General features: G+C 41.4%; 1 protein-coding gene across 2 annotated transcripts in view; it reads right to left on the reverse strand.

Annotated features, from left to right (window-relative positions):
* cdh8 (cadherin 8) overlaps window positions 1-12711 on the reverse strand; it is a 96468-nt gene that overhangs the window by 23371 nt on the left and 60386 nt on the right. For both annotated transcript variants that reach the window (XM_054609317.1, XM_054609308.1), the window contains exons 3-5: window positions 8306-8425; window positions 2059-2226; window positions 1614-1801 (exon numbers count right to left, since the gene is read on the reverse strand). In XM_054609317.1, the coding sequence (XP_054465292.1) occupies window positions 1614-1801; window positions 2059-2226; window positions 8306-8425 (476 nt within the window). The remainder of the gene's footprint in view (window positions 1-1613; window positions 1802-2058; window positions 2227-8305; window positions 8426-12711) is intronic.

The following is a 12711-nucleotide window of genomic DNA, read 5'->3' on the forward strand; positions in this document are numbered from 1 at the left end:
TAACCTGATGAAGGTCTACGCACCGAAACGTCGTGACTAAAGAAGACAGTGTGCGGGAGTTTTTGTTCTATATTGTCTTAACATGTAATGTTAATTTTTTTTGCAAAGTCTTCCCTCACAAATGAAGGCACAAAGTTTCCCCAGGAGTGGTACAGAAGAAGAAGAGCGCTCAGGCCTTATGTAAGCTCATCAGTTAGAATTAAGAACACACATTTTTATACAGCTTTTGCTTATGTCTTTAAGAAATTAGCTGTAGCAGCAGGGGCTTAACCCTGGAATCTTTGAATTAATCTGGGCTCATGCATCGATAATTATCGCATTATAAATCACTGCTCTATGAATAAATGATGACTATTTTTGTCTTTATTATTATCTTTTTTTTTAAGTAAATGCAATCCACAGCCTCGTCTCAGAAATGATATTCCCATTCCAAGAACCTGCATTGTCAATTACTTTTCAATGGGACGTGTTTCGGGACGTGTTATTATGTTTCTAACAAAGTATGTGTAGAGAGGAGGATGGGGTGGAGGGTTAGGTCACACACGGGACTTTCACCCAGGAGACAGGTGCATGTGTCCCGTTTAAATCCGAAAGTAACATATTTATTTTAACTCAAACCAAAGCTTTGACTTCACCGAACCAAGCAGCTCTTTTTCCTAAACCTCATCATCATCATTGAGAATGCTGTTTTGAACCAGCAAAAGTACCATGAGCAGTCAAAACACTTTAAAATTGATTTAAATGTCGGTAGAAATGTTAATATGAAACATATTAATGTTTCATAGATGTGGAGATACTGTGTATCCAAGGTTTGCAGAAAGATTAGAATGGTACCTGTTGTTAACATTTCAAAGAGGAGTTCATTCAGCTCTATGTTTATTAAGGATGTCGTATTGTGGTGTTGTACTGGACTGCATTATATTCAAATGTGTTAATAATATTCTTCCCCACTCATGTTTGTGAATGGAAACAAACTAGATAACTAAATGCTTCATCCAGTTTTATACAAATATTCTGTCCACTATGTGAGATAAGAGCCGATAAACAAAGGGTATTTGAATTAAAAAAAACTGGGTGACGCCGTTCAGCTTTATTTGTAATGTCCAGGATTCACTTTTTAATTATAATCAGTGTGCACATTATAAAAAATGATGCGCACGTATAACAAGTGCTGCACACTGTAATAATAGGGCGAAGTCGGCAATTTGAGTGAGTGCTTTTTTAACATAGTGCTGCATTAACGTAGCTGTCGCGCGTTGTGTATACTGTGATTGCTTCAGCGTAGCGGCCTAGCTCTGCAACTAGGAACCGACCTCCCAATATCCGTGACGGGGGCTGAGCAAAATGTCTGTATGGGGAGGGGGAGGGGCCTGTCTTCCATTCCCATTGCACTCTGCTCCAGCGATTCCATTTAAAACAAGCTGTTCCCGAGACTGATTTTACTCCCAAAAATACCACACAAGGACGGCCATGTCTCAAACTAACTACATTTCTGGCTAACATTAGCAAGTGTTACTGTTAGCTCACAGCGGCTGTGTTACACAGTCCACGGCCCTGTTGTGTTTGACATAAGAAGTCGACCTAGCAGTCCTCAGTCCATTTCACTGTCTTACCTTCTTCAGTCGAAGGATCCCCTCTTGTGTCTGCGTGTCCGTGGCAATCTCAAACATGCCGTGGTCATCTCCCTCGATGATGCTATACGTTGATTTGGAATTATCGCCGATGTCCCTGTCATTCGCTTTTACCTTGCCGCCCATTTTCCCTATCGGTAGATCTTCTGGGATCACAAACTCATACAAACCTGGGGAGGAACAGACAAAGCTCGATAAAGTTTCGATAAACGCTGAACGAATTAAACAAAATCACGGAAGCATATTACAGCACTGCATCATCATTAGACTTTACGGCAGTAAGATAAAGTTTCTGAGGAGCCTGTTTAATGAAATTTACAAAATAGCATTCATTTTCCCCAATTATGACCAAATAGAAAAATACTCATTTAGAGCAGCAGTCATTTCTTTCTCCTGCTAATTTGATTTGGGTTGTGAGATTACGTACTTTTAGAGAACTTGGGTGGATTGTCGTTGATGTCCGTCAGCGTGACGGTGACAGTGGTGGTCCCGGACAGGCCGCCCATGTGTCCTCCCATGTCCTTAGCCTGAATGACCACCAGGTACTCCTCCCTCATCTCCCGATCCATCCCATGGAGAGCAATTTTTATGGTCGCTGGAGGTGGGAACACACAAATGCAATTATAAATATGACTGATATACTCTGCACATCATTTTAATGATGCTCATGTGAGCATGCACAAGCACGCATGAGAAAAAAAAAAAAAAGCCAGGCACGCTGCGACCTTCACGCCCACCTTCCTCCTCGGTTTGGAGGTTGCATTTCTTTAGACTATGACATTACAAAACCAGGACTCCATATGAGGCAGACGTAAAGAAAAAGTAACAATCCCTGCAGGTTTATTCACAGTCTGTGTTAGCACTGCAAGGTGGTCATGACTGAACCAGTCCCGGCACTGAGAATCAGCTGTTTGTCTTCCAATGTGTTGTTCTGCCGACTGCAGTCATTTGTATTCTGATCGAGTGTGAATTATGCTGTCTGTCTTGTATAATCTTGAATATTGTATGCAGAACGGACCTTATTGACTCTGCCACGGCACTGAATATAAAAAGGGCTCAGTGGCGGCGTATACGGATAATCCACTCAGGAAACAGAGGCCCGCAGGATCATCAAATGAATATAAAACCCCTCATAAAAGCCAGGCTTTGGCATGACACCCTGCCTCGGTCCTGAACTGCCTCAGACAATGAGAATATGCTTAGCTGTGATGAAAAATGTGGGAGGGGGTAAGGATGCTGTCTGTGCCCGCATTTTTTAATTCTTGTGATAGATTTTCTTAGAGGATGTTGCACAAATTCAGGGGCGTTTTTTGCTTTTGGAGGTCACACACAGCACTGATGATCGAAACAAAGGGAGGGTATTTCAAACAAAATATATCTGATATCTTGACTGATTCAAATGTCGGAGGCAGGAAGGAGCACTAACCTTGTATACAAATAGGGATCATTTAAATACAGTAAAGTACATTAGTAGTGTTTCGATGCAATTGTCTACTTTTAAACAAAATCGCAAAAACGAAATGCGGATTAGGCACACTTCCATCTCCTGTACTGGATTACGCAAGGCTGTAATCCATGAAGAAGAACTAGAGTGGCCATCAAACCCATTCATGATGATAAAATGTCTTCAGGAATTTGTTTCAATTGGGCAAGTTTTGTTTGGTTCTTCTATGTCATCTAGTACTGGTCATGTTTCAGGCTGTCCGGAGACAAGAAGAATACAGCAGACAGCAGAAAAAGCTTATTAATCGTGTAGGTAGGCATTTTTAGTAACCCATTTAGTAATTATTTATCTATTGAAAGGCAAAAACCACCTCAAGCGAGCGTAAGCCTTTTAGCGCGTTCTGCTGTTTCCACTTCTGTAATGTGAAATTTCAAAACCTCCACCTCAAGCATTACATGCTGCCATTATCATCATTCCCGTAGCTCCATCAATTGTTAACAGCTTCACGGTAATGACCCGAACGAGCAACTTTCTTGACATAACATGGTGCATTTGATGACCAGGGGTTCAGCAAAGCAATCGAATTGGACCAGTTGCACAACATTGTTGCCATAGACAACGACTCAAAGATGTCTTGATTTTCACCCTTGTTTTTTGTTTATTTGTCTTGTGTTGTTTTATTTGAACTTATTAGACCCCATTGTGTAGAAAAGTATAGTGTTAATCATTTATATATATATATATATAATGTTACATGTTACACACTGTATGTTCCAGGAAAATTAGACCCCTGAGAGGTCTAACTTCCTGTCAGGCCTCTTATAAATGTACTGTTATTACATCTTTAATCTTAAACCACATATGGTTAAAGATAATTAATAAATGTATAGATAAATGACTCAACAACACATTCTTTTTATTCCAAAGAATGACTAAATGAATGTCCTCAAATAGAGGGTTTACTCAAGGACAGTTTTATTACACTGCTACTACTGCTACTACCAAAAATAAAACAATAATCATAATAACCATAATGATATCATTTAGTAGAGATGCAATAGGCAGTGGGGCAAGTGCTCAGTTTCCAATGCAGTAAATCCAGAGAACCTGGAGGATGTATTTACTTTTTTTTAAGCACTGAATCTGAAACCCACGATGCACAGTATAAAATGTATCATCTCGCTTGTCCTTGTAAATGTGCACAGGACGCACACAAAGGCACCTGAAGGGTGAATATAAATTTGTCCTCAGCAGAAGAAATCGGTCACCATTTTAAACAATTACAATTTTTAACCCTTAAATTGCCCTATTTTTTCCTCCCACCTTGTTCTGGTGTTTGCTCTTTGTATGGAAACAGTCGAAGCTATATGGGCGCATGCTTTGTGTGCAACGTTTAAACCCCACACACTGTGTCCTGTCACTGGACTGAGCAGTAAAAACGAGCTTCCACTGGCACCAACGAGGTAGGCCCACCTCTCCTAATAAATGCACCCATAAATAAAAAGACCAACACAAACAAGTCACTCGAGCTCCTCCACCACACACACACACACACACACACACACACACACACACACACACACACACACACACACACACACTTCACTCATCAAGCTAGAAGCAACACTCTCATCTCTGTTGATCATCGTTAATTATTCAAATTAATTCCTAATCACTGAAAAGGGAGGATAGACAAACACTCATTTCCATAGATATTTGCCTCAACTTTTTTTTTCTTTCTTTCTTTCTTTCTTTCTTTCTTTCTTTCTTTCTTCACCGACCATTAACCAAGTGATGAATCGGGGCACGGTGTTTATTTATTTATTGAATGCTTTTCATTTCCAATGTGGCGTTGTAAGTGTCAAACGCATTCTAATGGTTGTTTTCCCCTTACCTTTTATTTTTCATTAACATTCATTAAAACATCTGGCTCACTTGAATGAGCCATCTGCACGTGCTGCGCAATCACACAGAGCATGAATGCTAATCCTTCAAATTGTCCGTTCAGTGCTAGTTTTCCAAAGCCGCGTCCCGGCTGCAGATGCGTTCTGGATTGCGGCGAGGACGAGCCCGATCTCTGCGTGAGTGTTCGCTCTGATTATGCACATAAATTTGGAGAGCCCCTTTTCTTGGAGCTTGTTTATTGTACGCCGTTTCCCCCCAAAAAAATTGTGAGCAGTCGATTTCCATCTCATTTCTTATTAATGTCATTTCACCATTATTTAATCATATTGCTTACAGACACATGTTAAAAAGTCAGCTGGAAAAGCAATTAAAGATCCAATCTGGAAACTGCTTTGAGATAACTTTATGCATGATGACGCTGCTGAGGAGTCTGCCTCGTGAAAGGAAGAAGTCATTATTATCATTATTATTTTGAATTCATCATGCAACGATGTTACAGCATGTGAGTACTGGCCCATTTAGCATTTAGGGCGACCAATCAGCTAATGGAATCATGCAACCCAGTGATGCCTGTATGAATCTTATAATTTAAGGTTTTTTAATAATGTATTTCATGCAACCGAAGATCAGTTGACCTGGCCATTCCAGGAAACGCATAATGGAGGAGCTATTGTATTTGTCTGGATGTGTCCCGCTGATAAAGCCGTACTTTTGTCCTCCCCCGCCTACAACGCGTGGCCTTTACTTCCTGTGAAAGGCTGCACGGGCATCAGTCTTCTTCAGCAGGCCCAAAGGGATTGTATTATCCAGATCGATATGACGTGTGAGTAATATTGCGTGTGTATATAATGCTTTCCATCAGTGATGACAGTAATTGCTGTCTGAGAAGCCTGACGAAGATCTCGGCAAGATCAAAACATTACCACATTAAATTTATTGGGAGCCGTGTTCACATTATGGGGTCTTATTTCTGTTTCACATCAGCTGTGTGGGTGCATTCTTTCCCTGCGTCATTTCCATGTTCCTCCTTTTACTAATAGTACCGGTGATCCACATTTTACCCCCAGACGTACCAGTCATGTTTGGAAACAATAAGTGTGCAGCTGAAGAGGGTGCGTCTGCAGAGAAAGAGGATGCGGGGGCCCCGGGGAGCCTGAGTTAACAGCAGCCTCGCACAGCCGTAATCTACGAGCGCTTCACATAAACAGATGGGCTGCGTTACCTCTGGACCCGTGGTTGCTGTTACACAACTTCTTTCAGCAGTAACCAACATTGTCAGCTCTCTTTTAGCGTGCATTTTCTGTCCCTGAAGGGCTTTCCAGGTGATGCAGACGTATACACGGTGGTGAACAACACACCGGTTAACATAGTTGCCATGTGGTCTTTTTTGTAAATGTTGTATTTTAATCTTTTTAAACTATAATTCCCAATATTGTCCTCTCAGAAAATGTATGCATTTTAGATGAATGCACGGCGACAGAGTGAGGTCACCGCTGGAGGGCCAAGCTGTTGCATCTCCCCCTGCTGGAATCTTTACAACCTGTACAACCTGTTGCACCTCTGGGCGGCTCTCATGTACATTAAAAGCACCCTCCCTCTGTCACATCTGTCTTTCTTTTTTTATTTAGATCCCCGCAGCAAAGAGAGCTCCGCCGCCAAATACCCAGGCAACATTGCAAATGCACCCGCACTGATTTGTAATAGAAATAGAAATATTTCTCATCTATTAATGAATTGCAATAATGTTTTTGTTTAGGCCTTTTCTACTCCCTTACATCCGTGAAACTGCACAAGGACGACCCCGAGAAGCTTCTGCTGCTATACAGCAGAAAGTGCATGTTTATTCATGTGATGTAAATGTCTTGTTGCTGTTTCATCTCATTTTTTAGAGGTCACAGTTTACACAGTAACAGCTACATATCGCTCAATCTCTGTCTTTTTTTTTTTCTAGGTATGATTTGGTATTGTTTTTAAACAATACCACAAACAACGCCACAAAGTTAAACTGCTGCCTGCGCACAAATTAAGTAAGAATGTAAGTCTCTACTTTACACGTAACAACTACGAGGCAAATACAAACAGTTTGCCTGGCTTGAGTTGCTGGAGGTGTATACACACACAAACCTCACATGAGACCTTTCCTTAAACCAATAAATACCTTCATTCATACTTGCTTCCTTGATAGCCATCACCCAGCAGCAGGAACCCTAACCCTAACCTTCTCCACAGCAGAGGTAACTTTGTTAATTAAGATAATTAATTATCCCGTCATGGATTGGTCACAATCGAACGGTAATGACTTTCTGTACTTTCAAAAAAAACCAAAAAAAAAAAACCCCTGTTAGTCCACCGCTTGACCTGAGGTGACTTTGTAAGCTCATTTATCTAAGTCGAAGCAGGTAATGAAAAAGGACAATGTTTAAATACTGAGAGGTTTTGGCCTCGCCGAGAAGAAAGACAGCACTGAAATAATCCTTAGATGTAATCACTGTCTCTCTCTGTTAAGCCTATTTCTTCTCCTTTTTGTCCCGTTGTGGGCGTGCCGTTCATTCATTACATTCTGTAATACATTATGCTCTCCATTGGTTGGAAACAGACAAAGGATGTGCATGCTGTATTAATAGCTCCCATTAAATTTAATGAAGCAACGTTTGGATCGCGCAGAGATCTTCGTCAGGCTTTGTCGGGCAAACAATGAGTAACGGCACAAAGAGCTTTGCCTGTCCCACAGAGGTGTCCTCCTTTTGTCTCTCCTTTTTCTTGAAGTCTTAGCGATCACACTGGACCTCTGTATTATTGCTTGTAGTATTCAGCATGCTATGTATAGTGTTATACCTAAACTGGTTGCAGTAGGTAACTTGATATGGCCATCCCGAACAGGTGACTGATGAATCCAGCTTGCTCCAAAATGATTGTGCTGCTTGGTCTTCTAGAGCAGTGGTTCTCAAATGGGGGTACGTGAAGGCACTCCAGGGGGTACGTGAGATTTTTAAAAAATATATTTAAAATTAGCATCCTTTCAAAAATCCTTTAAAAATAGTTATTTAATAAATATTCAATACAATATAAGTGTAAGTTCATCAACTGAATTCAATGCAACAATCCAATCGTCAGTGTTTAATAAATCAGACACTGATGGCAGAGCGCTGTGTATTACATCTTTTTTTCAACCTAAAATGCTTTGCGCTGGTTAGGGGGTACTTGGCTGAAAAAAATATTTCACAGGGGGGGGTACATCACTGAAAAAAGGTTGAGAACCACTGCTATAGAGGAACAGAATCATTATAATTCTGAAACAGCAACAAGCACACGGCACTGCACTCACCAGAGTTGGGGTCTACGGAGAAATATGGTTGTCCCTCCAGTATGCTGTAGACCAGTTTAGCGCTGTTCCCGTACACCGGATCATCGGCATCTGTTGCTGTTACCCGGGTAACCGGGGTACCTGTGGGGCAGAAAGACAGAGTGAGGAACTATAACTCTATAGGCAATCATCTCTACATCGCTGTGCCAATCAAGTTGAGACTACTCAACCCTCTGTGGGGTTGATTTCTTCAAAAAAAAAAGATATCCAGTCCCATCTGCATCAGACATGCTTCACATTTTACAAAGCAACGCCAATAGTCCTGCTCTGGAATACCAGCAGTGTGTATGAAATCTGAGCATTTCTTTCTATACATTTTTCAATATAGTGTGTAAGGGACAGTATGATATCTATTGGGAAAGAGAGGGTAGCTAAATACTGTGGTTTATTAAAAAATAAAAAAATGTTGGGATTGTACATTTATGTAGTTTTTTCTTTCTTAACGTGGACTCATTTTTAACACTCTGGCAGATCAAGTGTATAATAAAAAAGGCAACGTGCAAAGCAAGTGACATAGCACATTGAGCAACAGTTATTGAAAGTTAATTGGTATAATCACGAGTATGAAGAACTATGAAGTCCAAAAAGAGTGGGGAGGGGCAAACAAATACTTTTACCCAGAGATCCTATTTAATGTCCTGTGAGACACCAAAAGTAAAAGCTTAGTTTTCTATGTCACATTACGTTTTGTGACACTATTATTTTAAAGGAACAATGTGCTCACCCCTTCCTTTACAATCCTGTCGGAGAATTACATTGGCCTTCCGGTAGGGACAGGTATCTTTAGGATTCAAATAATAGAAGCTATTTTTTTTTCAGGACTAAATGATTGCTTTTAAAAACACGTATAGAATTTTTCAAACAAATACATTAATTATCGTTTCTAAAGCAGCAACTGTAACTAAGTGCCTATATAAAGAAAATGATATCTCACTAGAAATAAATCTAAAATGACAATAAAATGAATCATATTCCTGAGTGAAAGAAGAATGAAGAACAAAGACATCAGTCAGTATCAGTCATTCCTCCTGTCCTGCTCTCTGCTGATTGGCTGCCTGCAGGTACCATTGGTAGAAGGAGGTGGGCTGCTTTGTTTCAGCCATCAGAGAAATTTACAAGAACAAATTAAGCTTAACAGTTAGACTACATGAAGACAGCTTCTGTTTAATTTGTTTGTAAAAAAAAAGTATATGAACGTGCGTGCTGTGCTTGTAAATGGTAAATTAACTTGTACTTGTATATGCTTTTTCTAGTCCTACGCCGACATAAAGCACTTTGAAACTATATGTTCACCCATTCACACTCATTCAAACACTAATGGCAGGGGCCACAACACAAGGTGCTACTGTACATCAGAGCTATCTAACTATTCGCACACCACAGATTGCTGGTAAATTAGCAATTTGGGTTGTTAAGTGTCTTGCACATTGACATGGACTAGCGGAGCCTGGGATCCAACCGCCAATCCTCTGATTGAAGGACGACCTGCTCCAACACCGAGGCCACAGTGAGCCACAGTTGTGTAAACATAGAGGCTGTGGATGAGAGACTGCGAACTGAGCCGATTGAATTATAGGTTTCACTTTCGTTTACATGTTCATGCTTGTTAAACAGATGTTACGATAAAACATGAGCTTTTACTTGTTTGGTGTTTTATTGCGCTGACAGTAAGGAGCGTAGTTGTCTTCAACTCAAATGATCTTCACATTGACTTGGTTCACTTCAGTATCTCCAACCCAGCCTCTGTGCTCTGCATGCTGTTGTCGTATCTTTCATGCGACAGTGCTGTTGAAGTGATGAGGAAGGATGCTCCGCGGACACTGTTCTTGCTGGTATAATAAAGTTTATTACAAACAAGCAACACATGTCATGACGGACGCCTAGAGCGCCCGGAGGTCTCGAGTCGAATGTGAGAAATCCTCCCTTTCGGGCTCTCAAACCTCCTTATATAGGGTACATGTTATTCACATTTGGGCTGAAGTCCAGACCATGTATGGGGCCCCGTCAATCTAAACATCTACCCTACAGCCCCTGGTATCCTGCACATCTTCTTCCCATATAAGGACAAAGACACTTGGGGCCTTCGCTGTATTGCGCAAGACCTGAAAATATACCACACTGTCTTAGTTAAAAACAACATGATATTTGAACAAACACATGTGTCCGTTAGCAAACTACATCTGAAAATGTTCCCTTTTCATCCCCTTTTAATTTGAGTACAGTTCTGGCGTCAAAGTGTCATTATTTAGGGCGAATGTGACGTGATTTCAAAAGTAATGTGGTCAAATGGTGTTCTGCCTAGCTAAGCAAACCTGTCAGTAAAGTGTTGGTCAGTCAACTAGCCTCTTGTAACCCTAGCTTCTGCTGGACATGTTAGCTAGTGTGCAAAATAAACTACGAGAGCAATGGATTTGTCACGTGCTTATTGCAGCACTGCAAGGAAAGTGAATCAACTGATGGCCATGTTTTCCGGGAAGTGTAGAGCCTACACACTAAAAGGTTTTATTGTTGTTGAAGGTCATTAGATAAGTAAAAAGAGGTACTTGAGCCCTCTCACTTTAAGCGGTAACGCACAAAGAAAACACTTCTGAAAAGAGTTCCTCCGATTAAAGTACAGCTCCGTTGATGTAATGAATATAAACTGTTGACGAATGTACTCTTAAAATGTTTATCGGGTATCATTATTCCTTTAACACTGGAGCAATTAGCCGTCACCTTCACAGCGACAATACTCAATGTTGCAGAAGTGGTGTCCTTTATCTGACCGGCTCTATGAGCTTTGCAGGAAATGTGCGCAAGGACCTTCATCAATACACCAGCTCTGCCAAACGCTCAAGGCGAATCACAGAAACAGATTAGTGACAAATCAATCCACTATTCACGGCCCCATTAAAAGGTATCAGGGAAAAAAAATGCATTGAAAAACTGAATATAAAGAGACTATTAACGCAATTAAACTCTTTCATTTTAATACACACTGACCTAGCTCCTCATCAGTCTCAGTGTGATTGAGTGTGTGAGGGGGAGAGAGAAAGAAGGAGGAGAGGAAAGAAGCTGACAAGCTGACAGCGAGCAACATGCTGGCAGGAAGCTACAGATGGTATGCTAATTGTTTTCTGTGAGAGATGTTTAAAGGTGCTCTGACAACAAAGGGAGGCGTCCCTCGCCGCAGACGGCACAGGTCCTGCCACGGGCGCCGGCGTCTGTCCGCTGCAGATGAAAAGGCTTGTAGCAAAGACCTTCCGCCGAGTTTTTGGCTCCGACATTGTAATTCGGAGGTTTCAGTGGTAAATTAAAAACATGAAAAAAAACAAAAAAAAACGCCAGATGTGAAACACAATCCCTGCACACCCCGGACATCTGCATGCTCACTGGCTGCTTACCATCTTCTGTTGCCTCTACAAGCTCTGAGACAACCTCCATGTGACCTGTTGACCAATGTGCAGCACAGTGATGACTTGGAATTTTCCAACCAGCTTTGTATCGCTGCATATTGGTAAGTATATTACATTACATTACATTACAGTCATTTAGCAGACGCTTTTATCCAAAGCGACTTACAGTCAGTAGTATATTACATATCATTCACCCATTCACACACTGATGACAGGCTACCATGCAAGGTGCCACCATCAGACTCTAACTAACATTCATGCAACATCCAGTCCACACCGATGGCAAGCCTTCAGGAGCAACTTGGGGTTAAGTGTCTTGCCCAAGGACACATCGACTGCCGAAGCCGGGTATCGAACCACCGACCCTCTGATTGGAGAACTACCTTGCTCTCCACTACGCCACAGCCGCCCCAGTATATGCAAATGAACAATGTTGAAGTTCATCTAAATTTTGCCAGCACCCAAAGGCCCCTCACTCATTTACCAGCTAAAGTTTGCCGGCTCTAGGGCAGTTGGTTCAAACTACAGATTGTACTTCAAACCGCTCCGCAATCAAATCTGACATCCGGGGTCACTGAGGCCGAGTGACCCTGAATACATTGCGGAGGAATTACGACGCATGAAGGAGAAAGAAGCTGCCACAGCCGAGAGTCAAGCCAAACACCACCCGATGAATGTGCACGGATGGAAACTTAAGTGGAGTTGCTGTGCAGATGCAAGATTATTTTGGATGAAGTTGCTGCATCCTACTTTAAAGAGAAAGGGGAACATGTATGTGTAAAGTTACACCCAAGCTGGGCAGCAACAAGCCCAATGCATTCTGGTTGTTGTAGTTTTTCTACCTTTTTAGCCAAAGGGAATACACAAACCCATTTCTCTGTTTACTCTGGTCATGAAGCACCATTATCAAATAAAAGTACTTGTTTTCACAGCATACACAGCTTCCTTTTTATGAAAGAAATCATATATCCA

The sequence above is a fragment of the Anoplopoma fimbria genome, chromosome 2 (assembly GCF_027596085.1).
Source record: "Anoplopoma fimbria isolate UVic2021 breed Golden Eagle Sablefish chromosome 2, Afim_UVic_2022, whole genome shotgun sequence".
Taxonomy (NCBI): Eukaryota; Metazoa; Chordata; class Actinopteri; order Perciformes; family Anoplopomatidae; genus Anoplopoma; species Anoplopoma fimbria.